Source organism: Pantherophis guttatus, chromosome 4, assembly GCF_059756535.1.
Source record: "Pantherophis guttatus breed Tessera chromosome 4, ASM5975653v1, whole genome shotgun sequence".
NCBI classification, from domain to species: Eukaryota; Metazoa; Chordata; class Lepidosauria; order Squamata; family Colubridae; genus Pantherophis; species Pantherophis guttatus.
The window spans coordinates 39,410,976-39,429,866 of NC_142066.1; the positions used below are offsets into that span (position 1 = coordinate 39,410,976).

At 34.9% G+C, this 18,891-nt stretch overlaps 1 protein-coding gene and 1 long non-coding RNA gene across 4 annotated transcripts in view; one reads left to right on the forward strand and one right to left on the reverse strand.

Annotated features, from left to right (window-relative positions):
* Positions 1-4,485: 4,485 nt before the first annotated feature.
* LOC117669032 (olfactory receptor 11A1-like) lies at positions 4,486-17,986 on the reverse strand. 2 transcript variants are annotated; one of them, XM_060693644.2, is made up of 4 exons: positions 10,744-17,986; positions 9,241-9,303; positions 7,355-7,405; positions 4,486-6,076 (listed from the first exon to the last, which is right to left on the reverse strand). In XM_060693644.2, exon 4 carries the CDS (start codon positions 6,044-6,046, stop codon positions 5,093-5,095), a length of 954 nt encoding a protein of 317 aa, XP_060549627.2. In that variant the 5' UTR covers positions 6,047-6,076; positions 7,355-7,405; positions 9,241-9,303; positions 10,744-17,986; the 3' UTR covers positions 4,486-5,092. The 2 variants fall into 2 exon arrangements, with proteins under 2 accessions (XP_060549627.2, XP_034279015.2); XM_034423124.3 differs by lacking the exon at positions 9,241-9,303.
* LOC148114043 (uncharacterized) overlaps positions 11,269-18,891 on the forward strand; it is an 82,944-nt gene continuing 75,321 nt past the window's right edge. For both annotated transcript variants that reach the window (XR_015733733.1, XR_015733732.1), the window contains exon 1: positions 11,269-11,347. This is a non-coding gene — a long non-coding RNA (uncharacterized LOC148114043). The remainder of the gene's footprint in view (positions 11,348-18,891) is intronic.

The window sequence follows — 18,891 nt, forward strand, 5'->3', positions numbered from 1 at the left end:
GAAGAACCAGAAAAGAAGAATCTGCAGCTCTGGAAAAGTCTCCAAACCCAGAAGGATGAATTCTTGAATGGCTGTCTGGTTTTCTTTTTCTGTATCTAGCAATTCATGAAATGTCTCATCAGATCTAGAATATATATATATTATTTATTTATTTATTTATTTATTTATTTTATTGAATTTGTATACCGCCCTACTCCCGAAAAACTCAGGGTGGTCATAGCCATAGAATAAAACATATAAATACAAAATTTAAAATAAAATAAAACGAATTAAACAATTTGGCTGAACAAATTTAAAACCCCAATAATTTAAAACCAAATTTAAAATTTCCATTTAAAAATTTCCATTTAAATATATATGTATATATTTAAAAAGACATTGTTAAATACTGAAACATTTTCCTCTTTCTATTTACATATCTGTGTAATAAATATTCACAATTATTGCACTCATATATTAAGAATCATTTTGTGTGGAAGAATATGACTAAAACCAGCACAATAATGTGTCTTATTTATTTCATAGAAGAGAAGAGATATAATTTGAGTATAGTATAGTTCAGGGGATCAATTAGTATTCTCTTTCCTACCTCTATCAAATATATTTCTGTTCAATACTCTGTTGTTTTCTAAAATGTGTTAGCTATGTTACCAAGTCATTCTAAATAAGTCATTTGAATTAAATCATTCTAAAGCATGGATCCCTATCTTAAAAGAGTACATGTTGAGGTGTAGGTTATTGTTGTTTTATTAAATAGGTAAAATACAATATGTGTTTGTGCATTCAGTTCTCTTTCTTTATCCAAAATCCTCTCTTGATTATGTATACTTTGTTTTAAAATAAATGTGTCGATTCAAGTTGATCATAGAATTCTTTCTAAAACCAGAATTCTTGAGCAAGAAATACCTGAAGTATACCCTACAATACCGTACAATTGATTTTAATATACTTGGCATCTACAAAAAATGTTGCCAGTCTGATTGAATCACTGAATGTGTTCCATTATAGTTAATAAATATATAAATGGAAAGCAAGAGCAAGTTAACATCATGCTATATAAAATATGATGGGAATGAGATAATCATCTTACAATATATTTTATATATCATAAATTAGTATGTAACCATTCATATATTTAAAAGCCTGGCAAATAACCTAAATGTTATTAGAGTTATCACTTATTCAGTACAGTAAATTTCACCACCATATAAATTATTATCTATATTTCATATATTTAAATAGAAAATAACCACTTAAAAACTTACTTCTCTACTTTATATTTGAAAAAATATAAATTTGCTGATTTGCTGGTTTGATGATTTCTGATGGTTATTATAAGCAAAATTCAATTTTTGAGGAAATGAATCTGAAATGAATGAATCTCTTACAGTATAAAGAAACTTATTTTCTTTAGTCAGTCCCTAATCAACTTATCATGTAAGTGATACTATTTTAAAAGACCAAGGTGCACTATTTACAATGTCTCCATAGGCAATTGGTACAGTCATCGATATTCTAGTTAATTTCATCTGGTTAAAAAACAAGTCCACATTTCACTATTAACTCTTTGTGTTAATTCCACTGGGATTTTTTCAGCAATCCATTTTTTAAAAAATAAACAAACATATATTCAAATAATGTGTGAAACCAGCTCACTATTAATAATGGATTGGTTTCATACATTATCCAAATATATGCTTGTTTGTTTTTAAATGGATTGCTAAAAAAGTCCTAGTGACTGTGTTCCTGCTAAAAACATGATTTTCAACACTAAATATTATCTCCCCAAATCAAAGTAAGCCAAAATGAACTCATGATACAGTTTAATACAATTTGGGAAACTTTCTAATGTTTTCATGCAAAATTGTATCATGAAAGAGAGCATGGTCTTCTCAAAATAAATAATGATACTGAAGTTGGATCAAAACTTACCTGTCATAGTCATAGATGTTCCAGAACTTACTGCTGCTATTTCTTCAAATTATTACTAAATAATTTGCATGCTGAGCAAATTTGAACATTTCCTTCTATAAGACAGAAATATTTCTTCAAATACTTTCCAAAGACAATTTAAATAATTAATCCTGGGAGATTTGCAGTTAATTTTCTCATTTTCTGATGCAAATAGTGAATCCCAAAGGATATCCAATATGAATAATTTTCTTCTTAGATTGCTGTGTTGTTAAGAGATTAATAATTTATTGATCCATTTCAATATTTCTCAGCAAATCCCAAGAGTACATATGGTCACATTGATACAAAGATTATTTATTTTTTAAAAAATATACCATATATATTAAAAAACCATTTAAAAAAACCATATATATTATTTACTAACTAGATTCTGGATATGGACTGCTTGTTTCAGGGCATCCAGAAGAGGATGAAAACCATCAAGATGAGTATCCTGAGCCCTTTTTTCTTTTAGTGTGTCATGACAGACATAAAATAGGTTAGGGCTTCAATTTTCTCATCCCAATCTTGATTTTTTTTTTTTATTGAAAAAGTTTTAAAACAAACACAATTTCCCCACAACCCTCCCTCCCAATCCCCCCTCCCCCTCCCCGACTTCCCAGAGCAGAACACAAGGTATTTCTATTGACCTTTAACAATAAACTAAATTGCATAACCAATCATTAAACTAACACCCCCTAAAAAAAAAATTCTTAACCCCCCATATATAAAATCCTATTTCTTAAACATAATACTTCTAATATCACTTATATAGCGCTTATACAAATAAAAGAGATCATTCATAAGCTATTTGATATTTTTTGGTCTAATACTTATTTTGTATATAATCAATCCATCTTCTCCAGTCCTGTATATACCTTTCTTGTGTGTGATCCTTCAGATATGCTGAAATTTTAGCCATTTCAGCTAAATTAGTTACTTTCAATATCCAATCATCAATAGTAGGCAAAAAGTCCTTCTTCCAGTGTTGTGCTACCAACAATCTTGCTGCTGTTATCAAGTTCAAAATCAATTTAGTCTCTGCAACTGTACAGTCCGTAGTTATACCCAGTAAGAACAACTGTGGAGTAAATTTCAGTCTCTTTTTAAGAATATTCTGCATCACCCACCAAATCTTTATCCAAAATGCTTTGATTTTTCTACAAGTCCACCATATATGATAATAAGTTGCATCATCACAGTCACATCTCCAACATTTAGCTTGCACATTAGGATACATACATGATAATTTTTTGGGATCTAAGTGCCATCTATAAAACATTTTATAAAAATTTTCTCTTAAATTTTGTGCTTGTGTAAATTTCACATTTCTAATCCAAATCTTTTCCCAAGTCTCCATCATTACTGGCTCTTGAAAATTTTGTGCCCATTTAATCATACAATCTTAAATTAGGCATTTTGAGACACTCTCTTTCACATGTATCTTGTATAATTTTCATTTTTATTCTGGGTTTTTTTCCCAGCCCAAATGAAAATATTAACACCTTTCTGCCATTCTCTCAGATTTTCATCTTTCTTAAGCACAGGTATCATTTGGAACAAAAATAAAAATCTAGGTAAGACATTCATTTTAATTGCTGCAATTCTTCCCAGATGTCACTGAAACAAATTTTCTAATAACCTTTGGAACTGTAATTATTGTTCAGTAAAAGACATCTTCCAAACAAGTTTGAAAAACTACCTTGTGTTGTAAGTAAGATAAGTCATCCCAAATAATTATTTAGCAATTTAAAAAATTTAAATAATACAAAGCAAATGACAAAAGCTAAATAGGAATGAGAATTATTGTCAATTTGTGAATGGAGTTGGCTATGATAAAAATTGAACCATGTATGCAATTATCATAGAGAGTGGGGAACTATTAATCAATCTGTACTTGTTGCAAGAAAGAACAAGAGGTTTTTAAATTTTGTTTTGTTTATATGCCAATAGTATGTAAGCCCTGATGGCTTCTCTCAGAGTTGGAGAGTATCATGTGTGAAACTAATGAGGCTCCAGCAAATCAAATTGGTGAATGGCTGTAGATGGACTGGTAAATGAAAAGTATTGTCAGAAGAGACTACAATTATATTGACTTTATAGCAATGCTTCTAAAACTTTAAGCTTTGTGGACTTTAACTCCCAGAATTCTCCACACAAGTAGGATTTGCCAAGCTTGGGAAACATACTTTATAGAATATGAGTCTTGAGACCAGTCAGATTCCACCTTCAAGTCAATCCCAAGCAACTATATCCAACAAATTCCTTCTTGTTTTCAAAACATACAGTGATGACACACAACTCTAATCTTCTAGGTAAGAATGCTAGAAATATGCTTCTAGGTTAATGCACATTTCTTATCATGAATAACATTCGATTTTACAAATCATGCTGCCTTACAATAACTCAGAAGCCCCATATTATTACTTTGTCATGATTTAGACAATATCAAAATCTTCCAAGATTATCAAAGGCAATAATTTCTCATTTGTCCTATTAATGTTAATGCAAACAGCCTTAGATATATTGTGGTTTTGTTTTTTGTTTTTTTGGACAATTCATTACGGTTTATTCACTTTATTTCCAATATTTCTAGGAAAAAGTAAACCAGCAACCAGAACAAATAGAAGTAAACAAGCCAATCAAAGCTGTGTTATAAGACAAAATAGCAGAACATATCCATTAACAATAGAAAATAATTATTTAAAAGATAATTATTTCATAACACGGTTCTATGATGATTATTTATAATGTAAATTATATCTAAATTTTAAAAACTTTTTTAAAAGCCTACAATAAGAAAAAAATAACACGAACTTTTCTAAAACATGATAAATGGGAATTAAACATAAACTATTGGAGTATAGTCACAAAACTATTCAGATTGTACACATACATTAGCAAATGTTTTAAAATCCATATAAAAAGATGGGAGACAGAAAAAATTGTAGAAACTGATAGGCTGTGAAATTTCACAAGCTGTAGGGTGAATAGAAAGAAATTTACATGGTGTGGATGGCTATAAAAAAATAGCAAAATTAATTTTAGTTATAAAAACTTTCTTTGGTGACTCTTACAGCATTTCTACATTTATCAACTCCACTCAAGATGTTCTTTAAAGAAAAAAGGATCCTATTAGTTATAACTTCCAAAAATATGTCAATTTATTCTGAACACGACTAAAGGCTTTGTGAACTTCTTTATTCCGTAGTGTGTAAATGATAGGATTAGCCAAAGGAGTCAGAATTGTATAAAAGATGGAGAAGATTTTATTGAGATGTCTCAGGGTGGGTGTGTCTGGCAACATGTAGACAATCATAATGGTGCCATAAAAAAGACAAACTACTGTGAGATGAGATGAACAGCTTGAAAAAGCTTTTTGCCTCCCAGTACTGGATTTGATTTTTATGATGGTGGTAATAATGGAAAAATAAGAAGTGAGTGTTAGAACAAATGGAGTGGCAGTCAAAATAAAGGCCAAAAGAAAAGTAGCTAGTTCAATTCGGCTTGTTTCAGTACAGGAGAGCTTTTCTAGAGGAATCAGGTCACAAAAATAATGATCAATGATATTGGGGGCACAGAAAAATAAGTCACCAATCAGAAACATCATGATGCCATTAACTAGCAACCCATTCATCCATGCCCCAATGATAAGCTGGAAACATAATTTCCTACTCATAATAGAAGCATAGAGCAAAGGTTTACATATTGCCAAATAACGGTCATAAGACATTGCTGCAAGGAGATAAGTTTCAGTAGCTGCAAAAGAACCAAAGAAATAATATTGGGCTAGGCATCCACCCATGGTAATAATTCTGTCCCCAGTTAAAAAACTGCTCAACATTTTTGGCAAGATAGTTGAGGAGTAGAAGGTTTCCAGGCAGGACAAATTCCCCAGGAAGAAGTACATGGGGATGTGAAGATGTTGGTCAGCTACAACCAGCACAATAATAAGGAGGTTCCCACTTATTGTCACAAGATAAATTATCAGGAAAAGCAAGAAAAGAAGAGGTTGCAACTCAGAGGGGTTCCCCAACCCCAAGAGGATAAATTCTGTGATGCCAGTCAGGTTTGTTTTCTCTGCGTTCAACATTTCTTCATTCTAGGAAATATCCTGTGAAGCCTGGAACACAATGAGAAAATCATGCATCCAAATACTACACTGGATAAGTCATTTTCCCCCAATCCCAACATGCTTTGAAAAAGTAACCTAAATTCTAATTTGGGTCAAATATCTGATCCAGGATTCTGTACTTGCCTACCGGGTTTGTTGCTAATGAATATTATTATAGCAAGATTGACATTAAAAAATAGTTTCTGCCCCAGTGTTCACTCACCTTTTCCTGAAAGGGCTGGAAAAATCCAGAATTAGGGGGTAATGGAATAGAAAAAATGGGCTAAAAGTTAGTTGGTACTAAAAAATTTAGCATTTCTACAATGCAAACATTTTTTAAAAGGAGTTTTGTGTTGCATGGTTACAAAACATAGCATTCTTAAAACTCTACTACTGTTTGTCTCAGATACTCCTTAATCCCCATTTCTCAGTTCTAAATTATAAAATATAAAATGACACCATCAGTTGATTTTAATGAAAAGTTTCATTTGAGTTCAAAAGAAGAAGAAATTATCACAGAGAAATAATGGGGAAGCCAGATTCATTTAAAAAACATGTTATTAATTTAACAATTGTAATGATTCATTTAATAACTATGAGCAAGATTGGTGGTAAACTGGAGCTAAACTCATTTAACACTGTCTTGCTTAGTAATGGAATTTTTGGGCTCTATTGTGATCATTAATTGAGGACTGCGCATAGTAAAAATGGGACACTAGAAACCAACTTTTTCACTTTTGGTGTTCCAAACTTTTAGAAAGCTGAAAAAAAACTTAACAGATATAATTAGATAATCCAGTGAAGATGATTTCGTTATAATCTTCTAGTCTAACTTTATTAAACTTTTTAAAATTCAGAATTAATTAAGAGAGGTTTGTTTTAGATAATGAATCTATGGGAAATAGTGACTGAAGTCTTAAAGGAAAAGATTTTAACAGGATCCATCTGAAGTTTTACACACAGTTCATTGGCTGGGAAATTATTACCATTTTTCTTCTCACTTTCTTCCTCTGAGTTTCTCTCTTTTATAATTTCTTGATTTTGAGTAAGATTTTATCTTTTATTTATTAACCTACTATTTTAACATTTTTAAATAACCTGTTAGTAGTTTCATTGTGCAATAACCTGGTATTTTAAATAGATTTTACATTATCTTAGTCCGTTTTTTTCTGTTCTAGTTAAACTTATCTGTAATCTATTTAAAAATTATCATTGCTGATACTGAAAATATTAGCAATTAAATAACTCAGCTTTATTTTATCAGCATTACTACTGTGTTCCACTTACCTCTTCCTTAATTATTGTGATCTGTTCGGACATTCTGTTTTTCACAAGAGCCTGGCATAAACAATTAACAATTTTTATATGAATGGAATATTGTTATTAAAGACAGAAAAAATATAGAATATCATGACAAAAAAGCAAACTGATAAAATGAGTTAACATTCAAGTACAACCTCAGCTTTTATTAGGAGCTTTTTGCCCCACAATATTTGCATTTAAAACACTCTGGAATGATTAACTTATTGTGCTGAATCACTTTGTCCATCCATAATCACCATACTGATTGAATTCAAATGCCACAGTAACCCATACTGTGTCATAAGCCTATCCTTTTTGTAATGAACTAATTATCAAGTTCACCCCGTATAGAACTTACTTGCTAATACATTATTCTCTGATTCTTAGATGTTCAAGCAGTGAATATACCTGTTTCTTCATGTTCTTCCCTCAAAAAACCACAGCACTTTTTTCCCCCACAATAAATACTTTCTATAAACTGTTAAAATAAGAACTGCTAAATGATGAAATCCATCTCTTAACCCCAAAGGAAATATCAGCACTACATAATTTCCCATATGAATTTCTAACTTATTTAGGTCTTATTAGTTTATAATTTGATTTGTTTTTTCAAGGTGCATTTTGAGAGTTTTGGGGTACAAACATCCCCAGCTAATAACAAGTGATTTGTACTGTCTGCTGATATAATTGCAATTTCAATCCATATATTTAGCTTTGACGGTCTGCTTCTGTGTTGTCTTGGAATTTCTCCAGTCAAAAGAGTAGGATCCCCACTAAAAGCACTTTAGAACTCTTCTTCAACAAGAGTTCTTATCAACAAGTGCTGTTAGTGGAGATCCTATTTGAAGAGTCGTCCATTCTGGACAGCATCCCTGCATACTTGGTTCTTGCTCTTGAACCTTTGCTTCCTTTCCAGCAGAATGGAAGTTCTGCTTCCTGCTCTACAACAGCCTTGAAATTCTCTGATGGCCAAGAAAGCATCAAGATCCTAATAGCACTGCTCTATACAGGTAGTCCTTGAGATATGACTGTAACAGAGCCTGGTCACATGTCATGGTGGTCATTAAATGAATATTTCACCTGCTGTCCCCAATGAAATGTAAAACAAACATGTTGATTGTTAAATGGTTCATCAGAGGGAGAAACCATGCCCTGGCCATTCTGATGGCCAAATTTGGCCCTACATTCTGCCTTTACATATTTTTCTTGTTATATCAATTAAACAGATATTTACAGAATTAAAGCATCCAATCTATGTGAGCATAGCCATATAAAAGAGCTTTATATTCTGAATAAAAGTAAAAAAAAAATTGCAAAGGGAAAACATCAGAATGGGTATGGGTAAGATACATTCTTAGTGTTTCCCAAAGTTGGGCTTGAAATATTTCCATTGTTCATGGAGGCCTGAGAACAGCTGAAAATGAAACTGTTATTTACAATGCATCGAATGCTCTCCTGCCAGTCCTTGTTTCTAAAAGAAAGGCTTTTCTTGAAGTTTAAGACTTCAAAAACAAATTGTTAGCAATACATTGGAAAAATCAAATTTATTTATTTTTTAAATTTTAAAGTTTTTCTTGTAAAAACTATGTTAGTTAGCCAGTGCAACAGTACTATAAAATATATATTGTAACTATTACAAAGTCTATTTCGTGTGGCCCTCAGTCCCAAGGCCTTCCCCACCCCTGAGATGCCCCATGCTCTATTTCCCCAACTTGGGTGTCAATGGGCTGTCACATAGAAGAGCGGGACAACTTATTCTCCAAAGCACCAGGACAAGAAGGAGTACATGGAAATTCATTAAAGAGAGATCCAACCTGAAATTAAGGAGAAATATTTTGACAGTAGGAACAATTAATCAATGAACAGCTCACCTTCTGGAGTTGTGGGTGCTCCATCACTGAAGGTCTTCAAGAAAAGATTGGATATCCATTTGTCTGTGACAATATACAATAAGGTCTCAAGCCTTAAACAAAGGGTGGACCTAAAGACCTCCAAAGTCCCTTCCATCCCTATGATTCTATGATTCTAAGAGATTAGTATTACAAAATCAGCTGTACACATCACCTTCCAAGTCTAGAAACCATGTCAAAAACCTGCCAAAAGCAGAAAACATTAACACAGGCAGAAGAATGGAGATTGGTCTTTCCCCTTCCCCTTGCAATTCTTGCTGGATCAATTTGCTATCAGAGTCAAGATGGATTGGATTGAAAGCTAAGCACATTTGACATTTGAGTACTGTAAAGAAAAAATATATAATTGGCTAGGCAATGGAACTGTAATTTCAGTGGTAATGAACAGTCATCAAGGTTAATGGCTATTGACAGAGCAATGCTCCATGAAATTGTCCAATCATCTTTCAAAATAGTGGCCATCATCTCATTTTATGGCAAACAATCCCATCTTTTAATTATTCTACTAAAAAAATTAGTTCAGGCACAGATCTCCCCAAATTAGTATTAATCAGGCCCCCAAGTTCAAATATTGTGAAGGAAGAGAGAACCTTCTCCCCATTCCAATTCTCTATAACTCATTTGAAAATTGTATATTTAATTGACAAAGTTATGGAAAATTCTGCATTTGGGGGGATAACCATGGTATGATGAATGCAGTGATAAGAGTTGTCCTGACTGTTTCCTCTACTTGGCCCTGTCCACATTTTGGAGGTAGGTTGAAAGAACCTTAATCAAGAGACCAATTGGACCAATTAATCAAAGGGACCAATTGGATAGGACAAAGTTGTATTGAGCAATGTTGATTAACCTTACAATCTTTAAGATGTGTGGACTTCAGCTCCCAGAAGTCCTCAGCCAGCATGTTCCTCAGCCAGAATCTCCTAACCCAGATGTTAAGTGGTTGAGACATACTGTTAAGAAGATGAACTTTTCCATCCTTGTGCCTGTCACAACCATTCATAACCCTCATAAACAAACTATGGTTTTTAATCTGGTGCTTGTTGTAGATAAAGAAATTCTAGAGTTATGTAAGTTTGCAAAATTGGATGCAACTCATTTAACACTGCTGCTTTTCTTAACAATGGAAATTATGGTCTCAATTGTGATCATAAGTCAAGGACCTTTTGTATATACAAGATACAATACTAATAATAAGAGCATGGATAGGGAGTTAGAAGGGGAGATCTGAGCTACTAAACCTCAAACATAAAAATCCAATTCTTAATTGAACACCAATATCAGAGGATGTCAATATCAGATATGCAGCAACACAGTCACTACCCCTCCCCAAAGTCCCTCCCCAAATTTAGCATCTAGTGTGAAGACAACAGTTTGGTATTTTTCCCAACATTTGGGAACATTTTATCCTCAATTCAAATAATCCTATGACATCTCTAATAAGCTTAGAGGACTCTAATTTACCTTTCAATTCAACATCTTCCCTCCCTCTGTTCTCTATCTCTATTCCTCATTAAAACTATAGGAAGCCAGTTAAGCATCCATTCCATTCCATTTTTCTTTTCTTTTCTTTTCTTTTCTTTTCTTTTCTCTTCTTTTTTCTTTTCTCTTCTCTTTCTTCTCTTCTCTCTCTCTCTTTCTCTGTCTCTCTCCCTCTTCCTCCCCAAGCCATTTAGCAGTTCAAGGACATTCTGTATGTTCAATTTTCATTGGAAGATTTGGGGCCTTCCCTAAATCTTTCATCACCCATTTTTTCTTTCTTTGATTTAACAGACTTTGTGTGAGACATCTGACACCTTTCAGGGCCCCTTATTCTATTTTATAATCCTTGGTATTCAAAGCTAAAGGTGCTCTGAGGCATATGGGGTCCCTACCTAACACCTATTAAAGCTACATACTAGATTATGACTTAATACAAAATGTCATAAATCATTTTCTATGCTGTCATTTCACTGTGCTATATAGCATCACGCAACAGGGGCTATCTCTGAGTGTATGCCCAGTTTTTCAGGTGAAGGCTTCACGTTGGGAGCTTCGTCCTTTTTGAGGATGCTAGGATCCTAGTAAGGTAAGAATGACACTCTAGGTTACTGGTTGTCTCCTAGACATTTAAAATTAAGTTTAACAGCAGCAAAGATCCAAGACTATCCTTATTTGCTGAGATTGTTTTCTCCTATATCATTGGTCCTTTGCCTTCTTGGTGGGGAGAAGGGAGGTCAGCAGGAATCTCACTTCTAAATAAAGCACTGTGATGTCATCATCCACCTTGTATTCTGCTTCTATAGGCCATAGAAGCATTCATGGAAATGGTGACAGAGACTGGCATTCTGCTTTGAAGTTCACTAGAATTATATTACATTTTTGCTTTCAGTATTTATTTTTGGTGTTCAGATCAGGTGGCAAACACCTTGGTGGATGTCTGTAAAGCTCTGGTTGCCAATCTTTGTCTTAAAGGCAGATAAATTGTTGGATGAATGTAGAATACTGTTCTAATGGAATCTTGTGGGGTAAAAACTAGGAATACCAATAGTTAAATTTCTTTTTCATATGAAGCCTCTCATTATGGTTGCAAATATTATTAATAATATTGTGATCTCATACCACCTCACAAACAAGTAACTGCCTAAACTGTGAAAAAGCAACTTTTTGACTACCTTTTACAGTTTGGCATTTGGGAACAAAGTAAGAACATTTCCCACATACTGCATGCAAAATGTTACTTCTAGAAATTATTTAGAATTGTTTGTGTCTATTGTGGTATGAAAAAGAAAAAAATATGGAATTAAAGACACTTCACAGGGAAAAAGAAAATGATCAACCACATAAACTATTATAGATAGTGCAAGAGATCTATTGTTGTATCTCTTACTGAATAGGATTTAAAATAATTTTAGGGTTAATATTTATTGCTTTAATATATTCATGTTTTGTTTTGTTTTGTTTTATTGATTGTAAGACACCTTGAGTTGCCTGTAGGTGAGTGAGATGGATGGCATATAAGTTAAATAAACAAACAAACAATGAAATTAAATTCCATATGATGAAGATGCACTTTTGCTGTAATAGAAAATGTAGGTGTAGCTTCTAGGGGACAATTTAATTAGTGGGAATTTCTTGGAAAATAAGAATGTCACCCACATGGTGAATTTGGCCCATCCATCTTCTTTCATGAAAAGACTCAAAAATTTCCTATCACTTATAGGATATTGAAAATCTTAGGATTTCTGGAATCATATCAATTGGAAAATAAATATTCCAGTATCTCCAGTGGTGGGTTGCTAACGGTTTGCCCCAGATTGGGAGAACCGGTAGCGGCAATAGTGGGAGGCTCCGCCCACTGCCTGGATGCTTCTGCGCATACACAAGGGTTTTGAAATCCTCCCCTGAGTATCTCCCACAATATCTCTACTCTGCCCATTACTACTCAATAGGTTTCTTCTTTCTAAAATTCCTCCCTTTCCTTTGAGATTTCACTTTTCTTTAAATCTATTGATAATATAACAGGATAGGAGAAAGAACAGAAATCTAAATAATAAAATTATTTCAATATTGCATTTTTAACTAGTTTCATGAGCTGCTCTAAGTTTCTTCAGTTATGCGATTAAACACTCTCGCTCAGCATCTCATACAATCACTCCCCCATTTGCCTTCCCTAGATTTCATTCTCATCACTCTCCTCCAGAAAAGAGGGTTTTTTTAAAAAATTCTGCCATTGCTTATTATTACTAGTAATCTTTCCATCTCTCACTTGGAGAGGCTTGCACTATTTGTTTTCTACCAAGCAATACCAAGCTCTTTAACATCTATATGAAGCCGCTGGGTAAGATCATTCGTGGCTTTGGGGTGAGATATCATCAATATGCTGATGATACCAAGATCCAGCCATAGCGGTATTTTATAATCCCATTTGAGTCGGTGCTTCTTCCAAACTCTCATCAAAGAGTCTCTAAGTATATGACTTTTAAATACTTTATCAACTTTGTCATCATAAAATAGGTAAGCATGCCATCCAAATTCAAGATCAAAACTTTCTGCATTCAATATTCCAGCCTTTTTACTTCCAAACCAATCACTTGTTAAAGTTAAAGCTGCTGCATCATAATATAACTGTAGGTTTGGAAGTTTAAGGCCTCCTCTTTCTGGAACATCTTGCATAATTTTCAATTTCACTCTCGGCTTTTTCTCGTTCCAGACAAACTTATTAAGTCCAGTTTGCCAAACTTTCAGTTGTTTATCACTTTTAAGCACCGGAATCATTTGAAACAAAAACAGAAATCTTGGCAAAATGTTCATCTTAACTGCTGCTATTCTTCCAAGTAAAGACAGTTGCAGCTTTTTCCAAGTCTCCATGTCTTTCTGAACCTCTCGCCCCAACACCTCATAGTTATTTTGAAACAATTTCATGTTTGATTCTGCAACCTGAACTCCAAGATATTTTACCTTAGGTACAATTTCAAAACCTGCCCTCCTTTCAAGCTCATGTTTGCGATCTTGTGTCATGTTTTTAGCTATCATTTTAGTCTTTTTTGAATTCACTCTAAAACCTGAAACTCTACCATAGTCTTGTATAATGTCGTTCATCAGGATTGTTGATTCCATTGGTTGTGATAGGGTAACCACCAGATCATCTGCAAATGCCTTTATTCTATAATCCTCTTGCCTTATCATTATGCCTTTCAAAATTTTTGAGTCCCGTATTGTATTTAGCAAGACTTCCAATGTTAAAATAAATAAAAGTGGGGACAACGGACATCCCTGTCTTGTTCCTTTTTCAATTTTAAACTCTGTCGTCAAACTTCCATTAATAATAATCTGTGCTTTTTGCTCTTGATAAATTGCTGAGATCGCCTGTATAAATTGGTCCCCAAAGCCCATCTTTTTAAAAGTCTTTAATAGAAAATTCCAATCCACTCTATCAAAGGCCTTCTCTGCATCCAAAAAAACCAGCACTGCAGAAATCTGTTTATTCTTGTCAAGATATTCCAATAAGTCTATTACTTGCCTTACATTGTCCTTCATATATCTGCCCTCAATAAATCCCGCTTGGTCCGCATGAATCACCTTTTGGATTACTGGCATCAACCTGTTGGCTAATACCTTCGCATAAATTTTATAGTCTGTGTTCAAAAGAGATATTGGTCTGTAGTTCTCTGGTTTTTTAGGACCAACTTGTTCTTTTGGTATCAAAGATATATAAGCAGTTGTCCAAGATGGGGGTATTTTGCCCCCTTGTTGAATATTGCAAAATAAATCTCTAAGTTGTCCCACCATTTCAGCTTATAAAGTTTTGTAATACACTGCGGTCAAACCATCCGTGCCAGGAGCTTTGGCTGTTTTTAGCTGTTTAATTGCTGCTGTTATCTCCTCCTCTGTTATAGGATAATTCATTCTTTCCTTTTGTTGATCAGTAATTTTTGTAACTCTCTTATCCTTTAAATATTTTTCTATAAGTCCATTCTGCACCTCTTCTTTGGCATATAGTTTAGTATAATAATCCACAAAAGCTTCTTTAATTAGTTTTTGTTGAAAGATTTCTTTCCCTCCAATATCAATACTATCAATAGTCCGTATACTTTGTTTTTTCCTCAATGTGTAAGCCAACCATCTGCCCGGTTTGTTAGCGTTGCAAAATGTATTATGCTTCGCGTATTGTAAACTTGTTGCAACTTGTTCCGCCATAAGCATTTGAAATTGGTCTTTCAAAAGTTTTATAGCACTTCGTATTCTTTCATCTGTTGGGTTTTTAATAAGTAACTGTTCTTTATTCTTTATTTCCATTTCCAACTCAAATCTTTTCTTTTGTCGGAACAGTCTATGTTTAGAATTCATGTAGATGAGTACCCCTCTCATATAAGCTTTACTTGCATCCCAAACAATTTCAATTGGGGTACCTTTATTCAAATTTATTTCAAAAAATTCTTTCAAATGCTTTTTAAGTTCTATTGTATTTTTTTCATATCTAAACAAGTTCTCATTTAATCTCCAAGAACGTCTCTCAACCTTATCCATCTCAATTTCTATCCATACAGGGCTATGGTCAGTCAGAGTTCTTGGAAAAATCTTTGTTCTTTTTGTCTTAACAAGTAGATCATTTGACAACAGGATAAAATCAATCCTAGAAAAAGATCTATGTCTATCCGAAAAAAAAGTGTAGTCCAATTCATTTGGATTATGTATTCTCCAAACATCTTTTAATTCCATATCTTCTTTCATATCAAAAAAAGTCTGTGGTAGTCTAATTCTAGACTTTGCCAAGCTCTTTTTATCTAGTTTAGAATCAATTACTCCATTCCAGTCTCCCATAATTAAAATAGATCTATAGTCCCATTGCAATATTTTAGTATGTAACATCTTATAAAAATAATCCTGTTGTTGGTTGGGAGCATAAATTCCAATCAAAAGAATTTGACCATTTGCTGTGAGCAGTTCAATTGCTACAAACCTACCATCTTGATCTGCTTCTATAACTTTCGCTGTTAATTTTTTATTTACATAAATAACCACACCATTCTTTTTCTGCGAAGTTGAAGATATATAATGTGCTCCTAGTTTTGAGTTTATCAAATATTTTTGATCTTGAGTTGTGATATGCGTTTCTTGTAAACATATTATATCATTATTAAATTGTTTCAAATATGTAAATAATTTCTTCCTTTTCTGTGCTGAATTCAACCCATTGACATTCCAAGATAGACACTTAAAGGTCATCAGCCTCTTTCTGGAGCACAGAGCAAAATATTTGAAGTTCATCCGAGAGCTTCGATCTCGCTCCTCCCATAGCTCCACTCTCTTGTACGGTACTCTTAACTGCCTTCTTGTCTTGTCTTTCCTGTTGTTGTTGTTGCTGTTGTTTAAGTAGCTTGGATTGGGCTCTAGTTATACGTTGATCTTTAACTTCTGTCAACTGAATCAAATCCAAAATTGGAGAAGAATCCAACAAGGGCTCACTCAGAAAACCTCCTTCTGCACCTTGCATGTTTTCTAATTCCTGCTTAGACTGTTCTTTCAATTGCCTCTCTTCACTCTCCTTAATCTCCAAAACTGTAGATGTACGTGGAGATGGTGTTCTTTCCTTAAGAATAGTACTGTAAAAGTGTTGTGCCTTCTCCACGGTATTCAACCGATATCCTTCTCCCTTATATCTAAAAATTATCCCAGCTGGTGCGTCCCACCGGAAGGGTATCTGTAAATTTTTCAATTCCTTAACAAGAAAACCAAATTCTTTTCTAGCTTTCAGCATTTTAGGAGGTAATTCTTTAAAAATTTCAAGTCGTGAGCCCCCCACTTGTACAGAAGTGTGAAAAGATTTTTGCAGGATAACATTTCTAATTTCTCTCTCAGTAAAGTATATGACCACATCTCTAGGCAATTGTCTTTGTCTGGCCACCCAAGAGTTCACTCTGTAAATTTTATCTATTTTATGAAATACCAAATCAGGATTAGCTTGTAAAATCTTAGCCAAGGCTTCAGAGCAAACCTGTCTCAAGTCCTGTCTCTCCTCCTCTCGAATTCCCCGAAGCCGTATGGCAAATTCCATCGCTCGGAATTGTATCATAACAATCTCATCTTCAATTCTCTGCATTTTATTGTCAACTTCATCAATTTTATAATCATTGTCTTTCATCTTAACATTAACTTCTGATTTGAATTCTTCAACTTTAAAATCAACTTTCCCAATAAATTCTGCCAGGCCAGACGCCACTTCTGATATTTTTTTGGTCACCTTATTTTGATTCTGTTTCACCATGTCTTTAACTTCATTAATTTCCTGCATAAATTCCTGATGTGATTTTTGAAGTTTATCATCTATCCCCTGTTGAGATTTTTGAAATTTGTCATCCAGAGTTTTAGAAATAAATTCTTTTAAATCTCCCACATCAAATTCTTTTTTCTGGGTTTGTAGCTGTTGAGCAGGGGGAAGTTGCGTTTGATGTTTGTGTGTGGGGGATCCCCCCCCCCTAATGCCTTCCCTTCCTGCTTCTTTGAAGCCATCCTGGCTCGTGATCTAGTTTTTCTAAAGAGGGAAGTTCCTTTTCCTTTCCCTCCTGCACAAAGACTTCTAAAAAAGTCCCCCAGATTTAATCAAACAAGGGTTAAAATAAAGCAAAGTCCAATATTAAAAAGGGAAAAAATTTCCCAGTTATTTCTCTTATAACAAGCAAGGCAGCTTAGTAGCAACTTGGAAACTTTGTAGCAAAACAAAGTAACTTCACCAATCCACACTCGCTGGCTCGTTAACTCTGAAGCTAGGCGCCATATTTTTTCAAAGCACTTTCACTCATTCGCATTTTCTCAGATTGAAAAGTCAACAAAGTGCTAATACTTGCGTTTCCAAATTTCAGGATTCAGGTAGTTTCGCTGTTTATTAAAACTGGTTCTTTCGCTTTAAGTTTCCTGCAGCCGGCTTGTTCTGCAAAAGCAGAATCGTCCCACGTCGCCCGGAGTTCCAGCAGGTTGGGAGGGAGCCACGCCTGTTCTCTCCCCAGAAACTTCCCTGGGGGGTTACAGGGGCTCAACCTGTGCCCTGCGATCTCTCCTTCTTCAATCCTGTGGATTTAGAAGTTTTCGAGCCGCTTCTTCGTCTCGAAGCGGCTCTACAGGCGGCGGGGCTGGCGGAGCTTCAAAGAGCGCCGCCGTCGCCGAAGACAAGGAAACCGGAACCTAAGTTTCTTCAGTTATGCGATTAAACACTCTCGCTCAGCATCTCATACAATCACTCCCCCATTTGCCTTCCCTAGATTTCATTCTCATCACTCTCCTCCAGAAAAGAGGGTTTTTTTTAAAAAAAAATTCTGCCATTGCTTATTATTACTAGTAATCTTTCCATCTCTCACTTGGAGAGGCTTGCACTATTTGTTTTCTACCAAGCAATACCAAGCTCTTTAACATCTATATGAAGCCGCTGGGTAAGATCATTCGTGGCTTTGGGGTGAGATATCATCAATATGCTGATGATACCCAGTTATACATCTCCACCCCAGACCACCCCAGAGATGCCCTTTCCGTGATGTCCCGTTGCCTGGAGGCAGTGTGGGCCTGGATGGGTAGAAATAAACTCAGACTCAACCCCTCCAAGACTGAGTGGCTGTGGATGCCGGCATCTCAGGTTTCAGAGACTCCATCACTTTTGATGGGTGGGGAAAAACTTGCCCCCGTTGATAGGGCTTGCAACTTGGGTGTCCTCCTGGATGCTCGGCTGTCCCTAGAAGACCACCTGACAGCTGTGACCAGGGGGGCCTTTGCACAGTTTCACCTGGTGCGCCAGTTGTGCCCTTTCCTGGACCAAGATGACCTTCGCACTGTCACTCATGCCCTGGTTACTTCCCGCTTGGATTACTGCAATTCCCTCTACATGGACCTGCCCCTGAGGTGCACCCGGAGACTCCAGCTGATCCAGAATGCAGCTGCATGGGTTGTTACGGGAGCCCCTCATTACTCCCATATAACACCTCTCCTGCGTGAGCTGCACTGGTTACCAGTGATTCTCCAGGTCCGCTTCAAGGTGCTGGTTCTCACCTATAAGGCCCTACATGACTTAGGTCCAGGATATTTGCAGGACCTTCTCCTGCCTGCCTCTCATCGTCCTGTTCGCTCACATAGGGCTGCTCTCCT

Coding starts and splice junctions, on each gene's coding strand:
- LOC117669032 (XM_034423124.3), bottom strand. CDS start 6,046: ATGTTGAACGCAGAGAAAACAAACCTGACTGGCATCACAGAATTTATC.